This window comes from Athene cunicularia (genome assembly GCF_003259725.1).
Source record: "Athene cunicularia isolate RWA chromosome 22 unlocalized genomic scaffold, athCun1 chr22_part1, whole genome shotgun sequence".
Taxonomy (NCBI): domain Eukaryota; kingdom Metazoa; phylum Chordata; class Aves; order Strigiformes; family Strigidae; genus Athene; species Athene cunicularia.
The window spans coordinates 2,308,352-2,323,787 of NW_020799128.1; the positions used below are offsets into that span (position 1 = coordinate 2,308,352).

Consider the following 15,436-nt stretch of genomic DNA (forward strand, 5'->3'; position numbering starts at 1 on the left):
GGTGGGGGGGGTGTCCCCGGGGGACAGCGCCTGCCTGGGAGTGCTGAGGGGAATCGCGACAACTTCTTGCTGGAGTCGCAGTTAAAGGCACCTTCGTCTCGTTGTTACTGAGTTCGGGGGCTGCTGGGCACGTCCCCGGTAACGGTGGGAGCGCGGCAGCTCAGCCCCGCAGGACGGCAGCGCTCTGCCGCGCCCAGCAGGACCGGGCAGCCCGGGGAATTGTTCAGGCTCTGCTCGCTGGTCGAGAGCCTGTGCGCTCTTGTCTCGGGAGTGAAAACTGTTCAGGTGTCTGGGCCCGAGCAGAGCACAGGCAGCTCGGGAAAAGGACCAGCGATGCAGTTCTGAACCATTCCCCTTGTTCCCATCCGCGTATCTGGAGTGGAGGCGATGTGGCAGTTGTTTAGTCTTTGGTTTTAGAGAGGTAAATGCGGGAGAGCCTTGGAACAGAACAAGAAGCAGTATTTCTTTCGAGAAATAAACACTTGAATCGTAATATTCCCGTAGTACCAGCGTTCGTTCTTTCACTGCTGCTGCCACCTCGGTACGTTGAGTCTCGGGCGAGAGATGTGCAAGTCGCCCCGTTCTAAGGCAGCTGTGTTGCTAACATCGAAGTCGGTCTGTTCGTTTCCTTTTTTTTAGTGAAGATCCATACAGCTCTTCCTCCCCGCAGAAGATAGTGATAGCCCTGGTAACAAGTCTGAAACGGCAGAAACTATCTGCACGCAGTGCCTGTAGCTCCCTCTCTCCTCCGCAGGTTGTGGCTGTGTATGGGACTTTATCAGATTTGCTGTCTGTGGCTAGTAATAAGCTTGGAATAAAAGCCACCAGTGTTTACAATGGAAAAGGTGGACTCATTGATGACATCGCTTTGATTAGGTAAGGCTTCTCCAATAAAAGTCAAGTCACGAATGGGGATTAAGGGACTTACTAGCCTATTAATCCTCTGATCTTGATCAATAACCGTTGCTTTCCTTCAAAACAGATCTAATCGTTGCCATCCAGTGTGCTCAAAGGTGTCTTCATGCCTCAGGGAAAAATACTACTGTCTTTTGAACTTCAAAGCATTTCTATCTTGATGGATCAGAATTTGATACAAGCTGCATTTTATGCCTTTTAACATCCTCCTGTGTTGATTCGCGGTGCAATGTATGTACCAGGACAATCCTACTATTCTCGTCAGCATTTGGATGAGGGTTTTCTTCTGAAAAGGAGACAAACTGTACCATTGCTTTGCCCTCACAGAATACTCCCAAGAGTGGGGAGAAAAGCAACTATTCTGTGAAACTAAATTGGTTGAGTTAACAAGTGCTCCCTACCTGCTTGATACAGATAACATCACTAGTGAAGTCAAGCATATCACAATCCACTGGAACCTGCAAAATTAAAATAAAAGTCAGACCCTGAAGTTCTGACTGATGGCAACTGATTATCATTTACCTCAGACTAATCAGGAGGTGTTTCCACTGTCAATTAGATGAACAAAAAATTACAATTTTTTTTTCTTTCTCCTCCTCTTTCCCTTTCAGGGACGATGATGTTTTGTTTGTCTGTGAAGGGGAACCATTCATTGGTAAGTCTGTCATGTTTAACCTTCTGTTTAATGGAAAGAGGGTTAGTTTTGCTTTAATACAAATCTAAAATTTTCTTTTGTGGTGTTTCCAGAAGATACCCCTTACCATATGGAGGATTCAGGAATACAATTTTTCTAATAATTACTGTGTCTCTCATCTGTGTAGATCCTCAGACTGATGGGAGACCTCATGAAGAACTAACAGGGTCGCACACAGATTGGTTAACCCTCAATGTTGGAGGCCGATACTTCACCACTACACGGTAAAAATGCAGCTAGTTGGTTTTGTTCTTAAAGCACCTGATTTCAGTGAAGTAGTTACAGCAGCTGGTGGTGTACATTCAGCTGGTGAGGCTCCACATGCTCTTGTGAAAGAGCTAGAAAAGTAACTTACTATGGAGTAGGAGGTCATTGACTTCTGCAACTTTGTATTTAATATTTGCTATCACAATTTGGCAACAAATTAATTCTTAAAACAGTTTAGGTATGAAATAAAACTGGTGAAAAACCTGAACAGGCCTGGATTTATCCTTGGAATAAATTCAAGGATATATATGGAAATATCCTTGGAATAAGTTCAGTTAACTAAGCGCTTTGTATTTAAAATACTTTCACAGTACTTCAGGTCAGAAACCTGTATTGTTGCCACACTCTATGAAATGAAAGCAGTAAGTGTTGTTGCTGTTGGAATGCTCGTTGCACACCGAGGGCAGAAAAGACTCCAACCAGCAAGCTTGTCTCTTTTGGAAGACACTCCATTGTGTAAAAATAAAACTGCACTGCCTTTGTTTTCTAGGAGCACTTTGGTTAATAAAGAACCTGACAGTATGCTGGCCCACATGTTTAAAGATAAAGGTTAGTATACTGAAATAAACTTTATTTTTCAAGCTAATTAGCAGAGTAGGTGAACGGCACTATCAAGTTGAGGCTCTTGTTCATATGTTAAAGTATCAAAAGTATGTTAAAGTATCGAAGCAGAATGTATAATCACTTTTTAAATAATTGTTTCTTTCTCCCTTACCGTTGTAATGCTTATCATCTCACAAACGGAAAGTATAACTTCCATCCATAGTTATTATTTTGGGGTCTTTGGTTTTAGATTTTCATCTTATTGTTGCATCTTGCTCGGTTTTGTCAGCAGAATCAATGGGCAAACACTACATGACAGCCTTTAGGAAACTGAAATCTTAATGCTGCTTTTATTCTAGCAATGATTCTTATGTGTGTGATAAAACGTTTCAGTTTATTTGTAGCAGGAGTGAGTTCTTTTTAAGGCGATTTTCCCCTACCCCCTCTTATTTTCGTTCCTTTTCTCTAAGAAACGCCCTTTCAAGTGGAATTTTTCATAATCCAGTACCCTTTGGTAGTAAAAATCTGAAACTGAAGCAAATGCTCTTCTATTAATATATCAAATTTAATTATATATATGTTGTGGAAACAGATGCTTGGGGAAATAAGCAAGATCATAGAGGAGCATTCCTAATTGACCGCAGTCCAGAGTATTTTGAACCAATTTTGAACTATTTGCGTCACGGACAGCTCATTGTAAATGATGGCATTAATTTGCTAGGTAGGTATTACCTGTATGACATCTCCTAAATTATTACTCTTTAGAAGTTAAACTTTGCCCTCAGGTAAACACGATCAAGTCAGTGGGAGTTTTGTATGCTCATCTAAAGGTTCGGGATTTTTCTTTGCTGAATTTATTCTCCAGCATTGCAATTTCAGTGCTTGGTTTAATGAAGATACACTGTTTAAACTTAATTGAGAGCATTAAAAATTCTCCCTTCTGGATGCAGTATCTTTAACCCAATACTGGTATTGGAAACATCCTTTCTGAGGTGTTTTTTTTTTTCCTATTAGCTGCAAGCAAGCTTGCTTTTCCCCTATCTAGTTACATCTAACATAATGTATGTGGTTGTCAGTTTTATTAGCATATGCATTTATTCAAGACTCCTTAAACTTCCACAAGTGGTCTGTTTGTCTTTGTTAGTGTAGCTAAAATGTCTAACAAGTAGGGCAAGTCGATTGAATTGATGCTCCTCCAGTAGTAAGGATGGATTAACCCAAACTTCCTGGCTACACACTGCCTTCTCCAGTGAGGGAAGAAGAATGTCCTCTGGTTTAACGACTCCCTGTGAATAACAACCGCTGCTTTGTTTTGTTAGGTGTTTTGGAAGAAGCCAGGTTTTTTGGCATCGATTCTCTAATTGAACATCTAGAAATAGCTATTAAGGTAACTTGTTTTCTTTAATACCTGAATGCACGTGTCCCGTTCTTCCAGGCACTATATAATTTAGTCCTGTCCGTATTAGCTTTTAAACAACTCTCTCAACAGAATTCCCAGCCAGCTGAGGATCATTCTCCCATATCCCGAAAGGAGTTTGTCAGGTTCCTGCTGGCAACCCCAACCAAGTCTGAGCTGCGATGTCAGGTGAGAAGACGCAGACTTTGTCTTGCTCTGTGGTGTCGGTGTCTGGTGGTGAAACATCCTGCAGCATCACGTGACAACACGAAAGCCAAACGACGTGTGCTTCCCCCCTGCTTTTTAATTGAGTTTTGATTCCAAACTATGGCAGAGTGACCTTAACGTGAAACTCAAGCAAGCTGCTTGGGCTGCTTTCCTTCTTTAGGTTGAAGGTTTCCTGGAGGAGCAGTTTGTTAAGCTCTTCTATTTAAATGTAAAATGCACTAGCATAACCAAGGACAGTGCTCGATAGCTTTGCACTTTACATTTTATTAGTCTTAAGTAGCAGAATAGATGGTCCTGTGTGTCTGTATCTAGATCTCTGTGTATATTTGTGTATATTTGTGTATATTTGTGTATATTTTTATATATTTTTATATATTTTTATATATTTATATATATTTATATATATTTATATATATTTATATATATTTTTATATATATATAAATATATAAATATATATTTATATATTTATACATGATTCTCTTTAACTGTTTTGTGTTCAGAGCTACACCTCCTCTTCTGTAACTTTTTGGGGCTTATTGTTTTGGTTTTAGGGTCTCAATTTCAGCGGAGCAGATCTTTCACGTCTAGATCTTCGATACATAAACTTCAAGATGGCTAACCTGAGCCGTTGCAACCTAGCACACGCCAACCTGTGCTGCGCCAATCTGGAAAGAGCTGACCTCTCTGGATCAGTGCTTGATGTAAGAACTGTTGCATCTTGGAAAAGTCTGGGGTATCCTTTAGTTATTTTAAGGGAAGAGGAATTGGCATGAGCAGTGTAAAAATATGTAGTTGGTCAGTATTTTCTGCAATTGTTCTAGTTAGATGACTTCAAAAGCTTTCTGAAAAGTAAAAAAAAAAAGGGCAGTGGGTGAGGATTATCTGCCTTCCTGATGATACAGAAGAAATAGTAAACAAGTCCCTACGCTTCCTCACAGTAGCAAGGCTGTTGTGCTTTAATGGGATTCACTTCCAAAACATAAAATGAAAGCTCTACTCTGATCATTTTCGGTAACAGTTCATCAGCGCTTTGATGAATCTCACTGCCGTGTCCGTCTCTCTCAGAGTGCCAACCTTCAAGGGGTAAAGATGCTGTGTTCCAATGCAGAAGGAGCATCTCTAAAAGGGTGCAATTTTGAAGATCCATCAGGCCTTAAAGCTAATTTGGAAGGTGAGTTTTTTTGCCTGGTGTAGGTACTCTCTGGAAACTGAACCATGTGTTTGTAAATCTCTGTGGCATGTGAAAGGTTTAGCTGGTGTTTGTACAGTTTGTGTTGACGAGGCCACAAATACCAGCCTGAGTGTGTGACTGTATAATGATTAAATTCCAAGTTCTACCTTGACCTCTTATCAATTTACATGGCTCTGAGGAAGCATCATTCTGGAGCCTACTGTGTTTCTGACTGGTTTTCCTCATGAAACTACTCTTTGTTTTAGGTGCTAACTTGAAAGGTGTTGACATGGAAGGCAGTCAAATGACAGGAATTAATCTAAGAGTTGCAACGCTGAAAAATGCTAAACTAAAGAACTGTAATCTTAGAGGAGCAACTTTGGCAGGAACTGATTTGGAAGTGAGTTATGATTCATTTTGTATACTAACTAGTCACTGATTGTGGGGATTGCTGGCTTTTGGCTGAGTTCTCCAGCTTCCAACTAGACAGAGAACTCTTTTCAGTCTTAGTGAGCTATGGGTGACCTAAGGAATCATTTCATTCTAGCCTCAGTTTGGAAGGTGAGTCTAAAGTCTTGGCTTTGCCAGCCCCTCCAAGCCCCAGGAATGGCTTGTATCATCTTAAAGTGATGCATGGAAATACTGCTGGACCTAACTCTTGGTGCGAGATTGTGCCCTCGCGGAAGAACCGAAGAGAAATGCAGTGGCCTGGGTTTGTGGGTGGTTGGGTTTTTGGTTTTTTTTGATTCTGAGACATCATTTGTGGAGTAATGAGGGAGTCTTACCTGACTGGTGGCACGTGATACACTGCTGCCTCAGTTAGAAAGACAAACCAGCTCACTCTGCAGGCTGCCAATGTGGCTCTTCTTCCTCAAGTACTAGAGAGAGAAGTATTCAGAGTAACATCTGGTGAGATTGCAAGAGGTGGCTTCTTTCTTGCTCTGTTCAGCAAGCGTTAGTAAGTCCTGGAAGATAATTTGATATAAAGAGTGTCAGTCTAACAACTTAAAAATAAATCCATCTGTTACGGTGAACTATTCTCTTTCAAGTACTAAAACTTTAAATTGAAGTGACAGACTGGAAGTTTACATTGAATTTATGGAAGGACACGTGGTTTCTGTATAAAGGTAAAGTTTTGAACTGACTTCTGGGTGTATTCAATTAACGTTTGTTTTTCTTTTACCCTTTAGAATTGTGATCTGTCAGGTTGTGATCTGCAAGAAGCTAACTTGAGGGGATCTAATGTAAAAGGAGCTATCTTTGAAGAGATGCTGACACCTTTGCACATGTCTCAGAGCGTCAGATAGGGAAGAGAATATGCTGAAGAGGAAGGAATCAAAACATCTGTTGTGACTTTCTCCACCTCCTCCCCTTATTAAGTTAGAAGTAATGGTTATTAGACAACTTACATCTGCAGTAGTGCCTAAGTAAACTCTTCTTTGATCACTTTTTGGGGGAGGGAGCTTTTGTTTAAGAGGTAGAAACAGACACAGCGTTTACCTTTGCAAACAGAGTGAGGAAGTGGGCTGCTTCTAGAACCAGAACGTGTGGCTGGTTTTGGGGGGAGGGTTAAATAGATTCATTGTTTAGCATTGCCTCACTTTGGAATGCATTTTAATTTATAAAGCACAATATATGCAATTCTATTTATTAAATCTGTAGCTGCAATATGAATAGAAAATGTTATTCATGTCTAGTAGCAACAAAGTTCAGGTTTACAGTTAGACTAGTGTATTTACAGTTAGTTTCTCCATTCATGCACAGTGGATTAAAAGACAGATGTGGGTGAGACAATGTCCACAGGATGTTTTCAGGTACTCTTCTGGGGTGAAAACAGAAGTTAACTGTCATCGTAGGTAATTTATTGCCTTGTAGTAGTTTGAATGCAGGTATAGAACAGCTTTATCATCTTCTAAAAATGTGCAGTGGAAGCTGCTTCCCCTGAAGGGATCTGCCTGCACAGCAGATTTAGTTACAACTAAAGCATCCCTGCTCAGCAATGGGATGTCTTGTTTAATCCTTTCCAAATTAGTGTGAAATTGCACTATCAATCACAGCCGGTAAGAAAAATTCTCTTGCTTTCAACTGTCCTAACCACTCCAAACTGGAGTACCTATAGATTTTTTTCATTCTTTGTGGGGAATTAAATGTACAGAGGAAAACACAGTACTGTCACCAAAGCAGAGATGAGCACTGGGGCCACAGCACATGCTCCATCCTCCCGTCATTACTCCAGCAGATGAATAAATGGCATCTGTTTCCCCTTAACGTACTATGCAAATACTCGTGTACATTGAATCCTTGAAAGCAGGGGCATAATCCAGATCTTAGTACTCCACTTTGGGCCCGCTTAAAGTGGCTGTAAAAGCATCTTTCAGAGGGCGGATTGCCCTTTGCACAACTGCTTTACCTGTGAGCAAATAGGGAACTACGTGACTTCTGCAGTGCAGAAAGCCTCAATTTAAGTGGTGGTGCACTTCATTTAATAAGCTCTTTCCACTGTAGTATCAATCTAGTTCTCATCTAACGCAACATTTATTTTGTACACAATCAAAAAGCACACAAACTATAAAAAAAAAAAAAAAAAAAAAAAAGGTGCATCAAGAACTCTTACCTCAGATGCTTAATTAAAACACCCCAAAGTTAAAACTAACCTTGAATCTAAGGAAGTACAGCTGTTACTGGAAGTTAAGAACCAATGTATCCCAAAACTTACAAAATGGGACACTGTTAGCAGCAGGTTGAGTTCCACAGTTACTTCAGTGGCTTAGCTTTTACATGCAGTGCAGATTTCCTGTCCTCTGAACAGAAGTTGTCTCGTCTCGGTAGCTGTTACGAAAATGCTGCTTTGCCATCAATCTAGAAGGAATTGGTTCAGGACCAGTATACGATTCGTTTGGGGGGAATTGCAGGATTCTCCCTTATTTTCAAGTTGGATTGACTCAGGCATATGACATGAGCTTCCGGGACTCAAAATCCCACAGCAGTGCAGTTCAGAACTGGGATTTTATTTCCTCCAGGTTCCCAGGCCTCTTGATCTGGCTCTAGGACAAGACTGTGTCCTCAGTGAAACAAACCTATAGATTCAAGGGAAATATTTCAGTGTGGTTTTGGAGTTCTTTCTCCCACCTCATCGCTTTCATTGAGAGTGATGTATATGTTGCAGTAGAAGAAGATTCCTAGGGCTAGAGAAATAAATGAATTATTTTTCTTTATTGTATTTTGTAGCTGGCAGAAGTAAAATATTGTATGGAAAAAAAAATCTATTTTCATAATCACTGTGTATAAAATATATTTGAACTTTCACTGAAGCACTATGTTTTGAATAATCACAGCATGTGGCATCATTCATTCACAGATGAATTTAAGGTACCTCTTTTGCTATGACAAAGCTGTATGAATAGCCCCAAGTGGCCTATTCAGAAGTTGCAGGTTCCAGCCTAATTTAAATTGCATTAATAAAAGCGTGAAATATGAAAGTGTCTTGGCTGTCTTAATTGAAAAAAAACAATCTCAATCTTACCTGATGTGCACTGGAAGGACAGCAAGGTAGGAGAGAATGCAGCTTTTCCCTTTGACAGCTCCTTGTATACAAGCTTGAAAATACTGTTGTGGAAGTTGGGTTTGGCTTTTGTGAGACCTTGACTTTCACCTTAGCCTGGACTTGCAGGTAACCAGCACACTTTCAAACAGGCGACTTGTAAACTAGGAATTAGTGATGGTTGAGTACTTAACTGTATGAGGAGACTGATTTTAGATGTTCCTTCTGCGCAGGCACTTTGCACTATGGCAGAAAGAAAAAAAAAATAGTTTGTTTTTAAGCATAAAGCTTACCTGCTAGGAAAACAAGTAAGTGTACCTTGTGTTGGGGGATTGCTGCAATGTTTTCGATACCTTCAGTTTGAGAGTTTTTCTGGGGTTGGTGGGGTTTTGACTTGTCATTCATCTGCAACACTTTTCAGCTTTTCTTTGCTGCTGCCCTTCATATTTGCTTGATAAAGTATTTGGAGCCAGAAGTCATTAACCACAGTTTGCGTAGGTATGTGCACTATTCAAAACACTCCTTCCACATTAGAGATGATCATCACACAGCACAAGCAGCCAAACTCTTGTCTCGCTCAAGCGCTTCTGGAGGAAAAAAACCTGTCCTTGAGTTTGGTCTGTAAAGTGTTTATGATTTTGGTCTACTAAACTCCGTGGCACAGCAGCGATCATACAAATACAGCCCATGTGTCTATGTGCTCGGAGCACCCTGAGAACAAAATCAGAATAAAAATTGAGTTCCTCGCTCGCTCAGCTCCATCATGCTCCTTTGGGTTAGGAATGGTGCCTACAAAGCCCAAGAGACTCAGCAGGTTAGGAAATGCCTTTACAAGGCGTCAGGTAAGAGAGAGATCTTGACTCTTAGAACGGGAATCCACAAGCCCAGGTTTTCCTGACAAGTCCCTGACTCCCAGGTAGGTACTTGACAGCACTGGCCGGCATTAAGATTTCTCTCCCCAAACCAGAAAAACTAGTGCACTTGAAGGTCCAGGAGCTCTTCTGAAAAGTCTGTGTCAACCCTATTCCTGTATCTGAAAACTAAAGAGAGCTCACGTGGTAAAAACCCGGCTTCACACTTCGATTTTTGGAGAGCACAAAGCTGGCACCTGCCTCACCTTGGATCAAACCTCCATTCAGACTCTGCCTCTGCCAAAATCAGAGGAGTTTGTAGGGTTCTGTTACACACGCCCCTAAAAGGATTTGTGGGCAAACAAAAACAGCTGTAAACTTTTTTTTTTTTTTTTTTAATCTCCCAACTCCTTTATGTAATTTACAACTGTAGCCTAGAGTTTAAGAGAAGACGTGGACCTGCTCGCTACCCAGCGCAGCTGTGGGCCCTTTGTGAAGTGCTTTGTAGCCACCACAGAAACCTGCAGAGAAACACAGATGTGGAAAGCTGTTAGGGGTAGGCTGTTTTTAGACCTAGCTTAAAATGGTGGGTTAATAAAAGGTGCAATTAATAGGGCTAATCACCTTTAAATGTCATCCCCCAGGATGAACAAAAAATCTTCTATTTACCTTTAAATAACCTTAATTTTTGCTAGGCTTATCAAGGAAGGAAGGAATCTTAAACTCACTTCCTAAGTGATGTGCCTACACCGAGGTAACATTTCTCCCCCTGAAACAATTTTCACAGCTTGATCAGTTTATCAGCTGAAGTTAAATAAATGTTGGCTACTCTTGCCGTGAGTAGGAGGAGCATTACAGCAGGAAGAATTACTCTTTGCTAGTCACTAAATCCTCCTTAAATTATTTACTCATTAAATTACTTTTAATCCGTTAATCTCAAAGAGGTCATGGGAGCAGGAAGAGGATGTTTGAAGAACACTAAACATGATACATTCAATTGCACATAAAACAGTGAGTAGCAAGTCGAAATAGCTGCCAGGTGGGTGAAAAAAATATTCGATTTCTCTAGTCAAAATTACTGAATTTAACTCCTGCATGCAAATAGCCATCAACTCCTTTACAAAACTGCAGTGCATAAACTCTCCAGAATGAAGAATATGTGTACATACACACATATATCTATAAAAAAATCCAAAATAATGGTGGTTCTGGGAGCTCTAGTCATGGAAGAGGCTCCATCGTGACAACAAAGCCTATTTACAATCCAATATACTGTTCCGTTTGATCAGTTTAATACTACTTTGCATTTTATAGAGCGAAGAATATCAAGGCACTTTAACTGAAACCTGAAGGAGGACTTTGACAGGAGCACGCCGAATGCTCTGTGCACTTGGGCACTCAGTGGCTCTTGTTTATGCACCGCAGAGCTGGTTCCTTCATGCCTGATAGAGACTCAGCTGAATTCCTCACCCATTTCTACTCCTGCAAGCCCCTCGCAACAAATTCAAACTCACCCAAGAACTTTTACTTAAAAATCAGAAGTCACTGAAAGAAAAGACGGTGCATTTTTTTGCAGGGCAACAGCAGTCAGCTAGGTTTGAATGTCAGATTTACAGCCTCTTAAAAGAAAGGCTGTAACTTTTACGGCTCTTAGAGAAAACAGCTGAATTTAATAGCTACACCAAGGGTGTTCCAATTATGTGCTTTACTTCTGCTGCATTACAGCAATTTTAAGAACAAAATTGCAGCCTGTGAGATAGAATTAGATAAAGCTACCTGCTGTGAAAGGTTGGGTGTTGGGGTGGTTGTATATAAGAAGCGAGATGACAAGCATTCTTGCAGGGCATTTTCAAACAGAAGATTCGGAGTTACTCCGCAACCTCTCTCAGCAAGCAGGTAATGTGATTGAACAACATACCATATTCCCTTTTTATTTAGTGTTTACGGATGCTCGTATTAGAAGAAACTTGCATTAGAAGAGACTGCAAAGAGCATTTTTTAAGGAGCGGGGACATAAGAACAGAAATGGGCTAAACCAAACACATCTGTCAAATTATCAACAGGGAATCATGGAACCTTTGAGGTCCAGACATTCCTAAAACTCTGAAAGGGTGTTCAAAAAATATTAATTTAGATCCTCGTCCAAATTTTTCAGATGTTAAATCTCTTTATAATGAGCTAATCCACACTTTGAGATGCTCAAAACCCAGCTGTGGCTCACACGTAGGCACAAGGCCACTGGGGTGTAGATCAGAACTGGAGATCCAGAAATGTAACATTTTCATAAATCTGTAAGATAAAAACCGGGGCTGTAATGTCATTACAATCAGAAAGATGTTTTGTTCTCTCTCAGGATGGAAAAGTCCAGGAAGATCTTTGTCAGCGTCCTCCTGTTTGTCATGGCTGTGGAAATCTGCTTGGCTCAACACTGGTCTTACGGTCTGCAACCAGGAGGAAAAAGAAACGCTGAAAACCTGGTGGAATCCCTTCAAGAGGTGGGTTCTAGCCTGTCAAACACCCTGTTGTTTTAGCTAGGATCCCTTATCTGCAAAAGATGGAAAAAAGAGGCTTTATCTGTGTCTCTTTCCCCCCAAGCATACACACATACAAACACATTTTTTCACAGGAGCCATTGGACAGTAACTGGCATTAGGGTAAGATGGGATCGGAGAGCCTTGCATAGAGAACAGTCAACTGTGGGCAGAGAGCTTGGGCAGCCTGCTCTGAAGGGGAGATGGGAGTTTGGGTTCCAGGTTAAACCCAATTTCATCCTCTCCTGGGGCTGCAGCCAACTCTCTGATGGGCTGGTTTATCACAACATTCCTCCACTTCCCCGAGAATGCGGCAATGGGCAGCGGCCGCGCAGTAACCAGGGAGAGGGTAAGCGATTACGGGACAAAGCAGATGTGGAAGGTTCTGTCCACCAGTGGTTTTCCCATCCTGCCTTCACATGCAGCCCCCCCTAACAGCACATCTACCCTCCGAAGCTGGCGGCAGCACAAGTGTAGCACCTGGGAAAGGGGAATGTACCTTGTGCAGTGGAAGAGTTTCATCTTCATCTGTAACTAGGGTAGAGTTGTTTTAGCAGAAAACCCTCCCCTCATGAAGGCTGTATTGCTTCCCAATTCAGATTGCGAGTGAAATGGAAAAGCTAGGGGACGTGCAGAAGACTGAAAGCCCGGGCTGGTACCAGCACTCCAGGTTCAGCAATCTGAAGGAAGCTGTGGTAAGTAACGTATTTTTAATTTTATCAGTATGGGAAAATTAGGGGAGCGGTCCAGGCTGGGAAAGTACATGGAGGGAAGAGGAAAAAAAAGGTGGAGGAGGATGAGGAAGAGGCATCTATGTTTAGTTCACATGTGGCAATACTGGCCCTGCCCTTATTATCTGCTTCATTCTCAGGTGCCTCAGAGTTACAGCTCTGGGCCAGGACTACATTATTCTTACGCTCCTCTTGTAGCAATGTCATTACTCCCTAAATTAAAACCGAAATAAAGTCAAACACATTCTACCTTAATACAAATCTATGCAGCATTCACAGATGCTTAACTTCAAAGGCACGCTTTGCCAGCTGAAGGATCAAGCCATATGGAAGCTGCTGCTCCCAAGGTCCCCAGACTGGGAAATGTATTTGCCATTAGATGCTCTAACGCAGTGACAGCTGAGGCTTCTCATACGAACTAACTGCCACAGAAAGAATACTCTCAAGCAAAAACGGGCTCTTTAATTAATATAGCAACACCTTGATCAGGCCAGATGGTCGCCACTCTCTGGGAAGTGTCTCGGAGCTGTCCTAGAAGCAGAAACACTCAAATCTGTATTTAATTTCTGAAGCCAAGACCACAAGTGTCAGGCACACGCTCCAGCCCTTCACTGCAGAGCCTGGCCTGAATAAAGGCTCAGAAGCTCCGTAACAGGAAGGCAGGCAGGTCAGAGTCCGGTGTCCACTGGCTTTTCATGCAGAAACTACACAAACTACCCCAAAAATACATCTTTTAGGTCATATCTAATCCTATTTGTACTGAACATAAAATGGAATCTTTGCCCACGACTCTGGCTTCCAACAGCACTGCTTGCAGAACGAACAGCCAACAGCAGTCACTTAATGTTTAGACATGTACATTTTTTTTTTTACAAGAGATCGTGTTAGGCGGGAAAAGATATTAGAATAATTATCAGGATATTTGAAATGAGTCCCTGATCCTTTTCGCTCACTGAGGGAAACCCTGGCCTTTCTTTGCAGAGCTGAGGGCACCCCCCGCCCCAGGCAGACACTTAGGTTTGCTCAGAAACTGCTGGTAATCTCGTACATAAGTGTAAAAACTTCTAAGCCTCGGCCTCACACGCTTGGTTTGCATCTTATTCCTGGACTATCTGAACTACGTGGCCTTCTTATTTCTAACTGCTTAATAACAATTGAAAACAAACAGAAATTTTCCCAGTGTAACACATTTCGGGAGTTGCTATATTATGCGAAGAAAGGGGAGGTGTCTGGAAATGGTCGAAATTTTTCGAATTACCTTCATCATTTCCCGGAGAAGCTGGTAGTGAGCACAAACAAAAATACACCTAGCTAAGACATGTACGGGGAAAAAAAAAATAACATATTCAGACAGTGCATCTACCCAGAACACCTCACGCTTCCAACTCTGAGGTAAGAACATAAATAAATATTCAAGCAGGAGACCAGATCCAGCAGGATGCGACACAGGAACAAGGTTTCCTTTTGAACAGCACGAAGGACACAGAGAAGGTGAGAGGGCGACTGTGCCACTCTGATGACCCTGTCACACTTCTGCACACAAAGCTTTCTTGTCTCTGGTCTCCTGGCCAACTGCTTAAGCTCACAGAGAGATTCCACATACCGACGCTTTGTGCAAGTTCACGCTTCTTGGCCTAAACTGCCGTCAAAGCAGCGTTCAACAGCTGTGGGGCTGCTCTCCGCAAACTGCTGCAGCGGTGGCCCCACGAACAGATGTAAAGTTGGTCATGCACTTTGGGATGAAAAGGGCCATTATAAGTGTCAGTTACATTATACTGTAGGATCAGATCCATGGGCAGGTGGCGGAGAGATCATGTCGGGTCAGATTTATGTCATTCTAATCCTCCTTCCAGTGAAGGCCACAATATGAATATTTTAGCATCTGACCAGGCTTTAAAACTCCATCATCAAAATTGTTTCTTCTCTTTAAAAAAAAAAAAAAAAAAAAGTCTATGATGTGTGTTTACAGGAAAGTCTGATCGAAGGAGAAGCTAGACGAAAGAAGATTTAAATCCACAAAGCCAAACGGAACAACGGACCCAGAATAAAATTTCAAAGCTGTGTTAAAATCAGTTCCTCTTCAAATGGCCTTTGCTTAGATTGCATGATGTGAATAAATACTCTGAAGCTGCATGTAAGTAGTAGACGATAATTGTTGTGTAGATTACCAGTTTATATGTAAAAGGGAACAAATTCCAGCCCAGTGGCTGGACTCGGTGGCGCAGGGTCTGCTTTGTCCCCTGCAATGAGAACTTGGACGTGACAGCTTTTGTTTCCCACGGACAGACAATGCCTGGACAAAGGCACCGTCTGATCTCACTAGTCTCCGGATAAAACAGTAATACAACTTTGTTAAAAATCAAGAATAAACTTACTGTTGGAATGCAATTCCACTCGCACTTCAGCAGTCCGTGTATGAAAGACTTTTTTATAAGCTCTTTTTTTTTTACTGGTTCACTCATAAAAACTACATTTATTTTAAAAAGGTATTTACAAACTTTACAACAGTTAATACATTTTAAAAACCACGGAAATTTATACACCTCGCTTTACAGACTTAGTGAATC

General features: G+C 41.5%; 2 protein-coding genes across 2 annotated transcripts in view; both read left to right on the top strand.

Annotated features, from left to right (window-relative positions):
• Positions 1-8,694, top strand: part of KCTD9 (potassium channel tetramerization domain containing 9) — a 9,339-nt gene extending 645 nt beyond the window's left edge. Inside the window, exons 2-12 of the mRNA XM_026863013.1 lie at positions 755-876; positions 1,527-1,570; positions 1,737-1,833; positions 2,367-2,425; positions 3,012-3,140; positions 3,739-3,806; positions 3,909-4,004; positions 4,596-4,745; positions 5,110-5,215; positions 5,482-5,615; positions 6,406-8,694. Of these exons, the coding sequence (XP_026718814.1) occupies positions 755-876; positions 1,527-1,570; positions 1,737-1,833; positions 2,367-2,425; positions 3,012-3,140; positions 3,739-3,806; positions 3,909-4,004; positions 4,596-4,745; positions 5,110-5,215; positions 5,482-5,615; positions 6,406-6,522 (1,122 nt within the window). The 3' untranslated portion in view covers positions 6,523-8,694. The remainder of the gene's footprint in view (positions 1-754; positions 877-1,526; positions 1,571-1,736; positions 1,834-2,366; positions 2,426-3,011; positions 3,141-3,738; positions 3,807-3,908; positions 4,005-4,595; positions 4,746-5,109; positions 5,216-5,481; positions 5,616-6,405) is intronic.
• Positions 8,695-11,116: 2,422 nt separating this feature from the next.
• On the top strand, positions 11,117-15,268 carry GNRH1 (gonadotropin releasing hormone 1). The gene is made up of 4 exons (XM_026863086.1): positions 11,117-11,503; positions 11,961-12,102; positions 12,738-12,833; positions 14,839-15,268. Exons 2-4 carry the CDS (start codon positions 11,962-11,964, stop codon positions 14,878-14,880), a joined length of 279 nt encoding a protein of 92 aa, XP_026718887.1. The 5' UTR covers positions 11,117-11,503; position 11,961; the 3' UTR covers positions 14,881-15,268.
• The last annotated feature ends 168 nt before the right edge of the window (positions 15,269-15,436 follow it).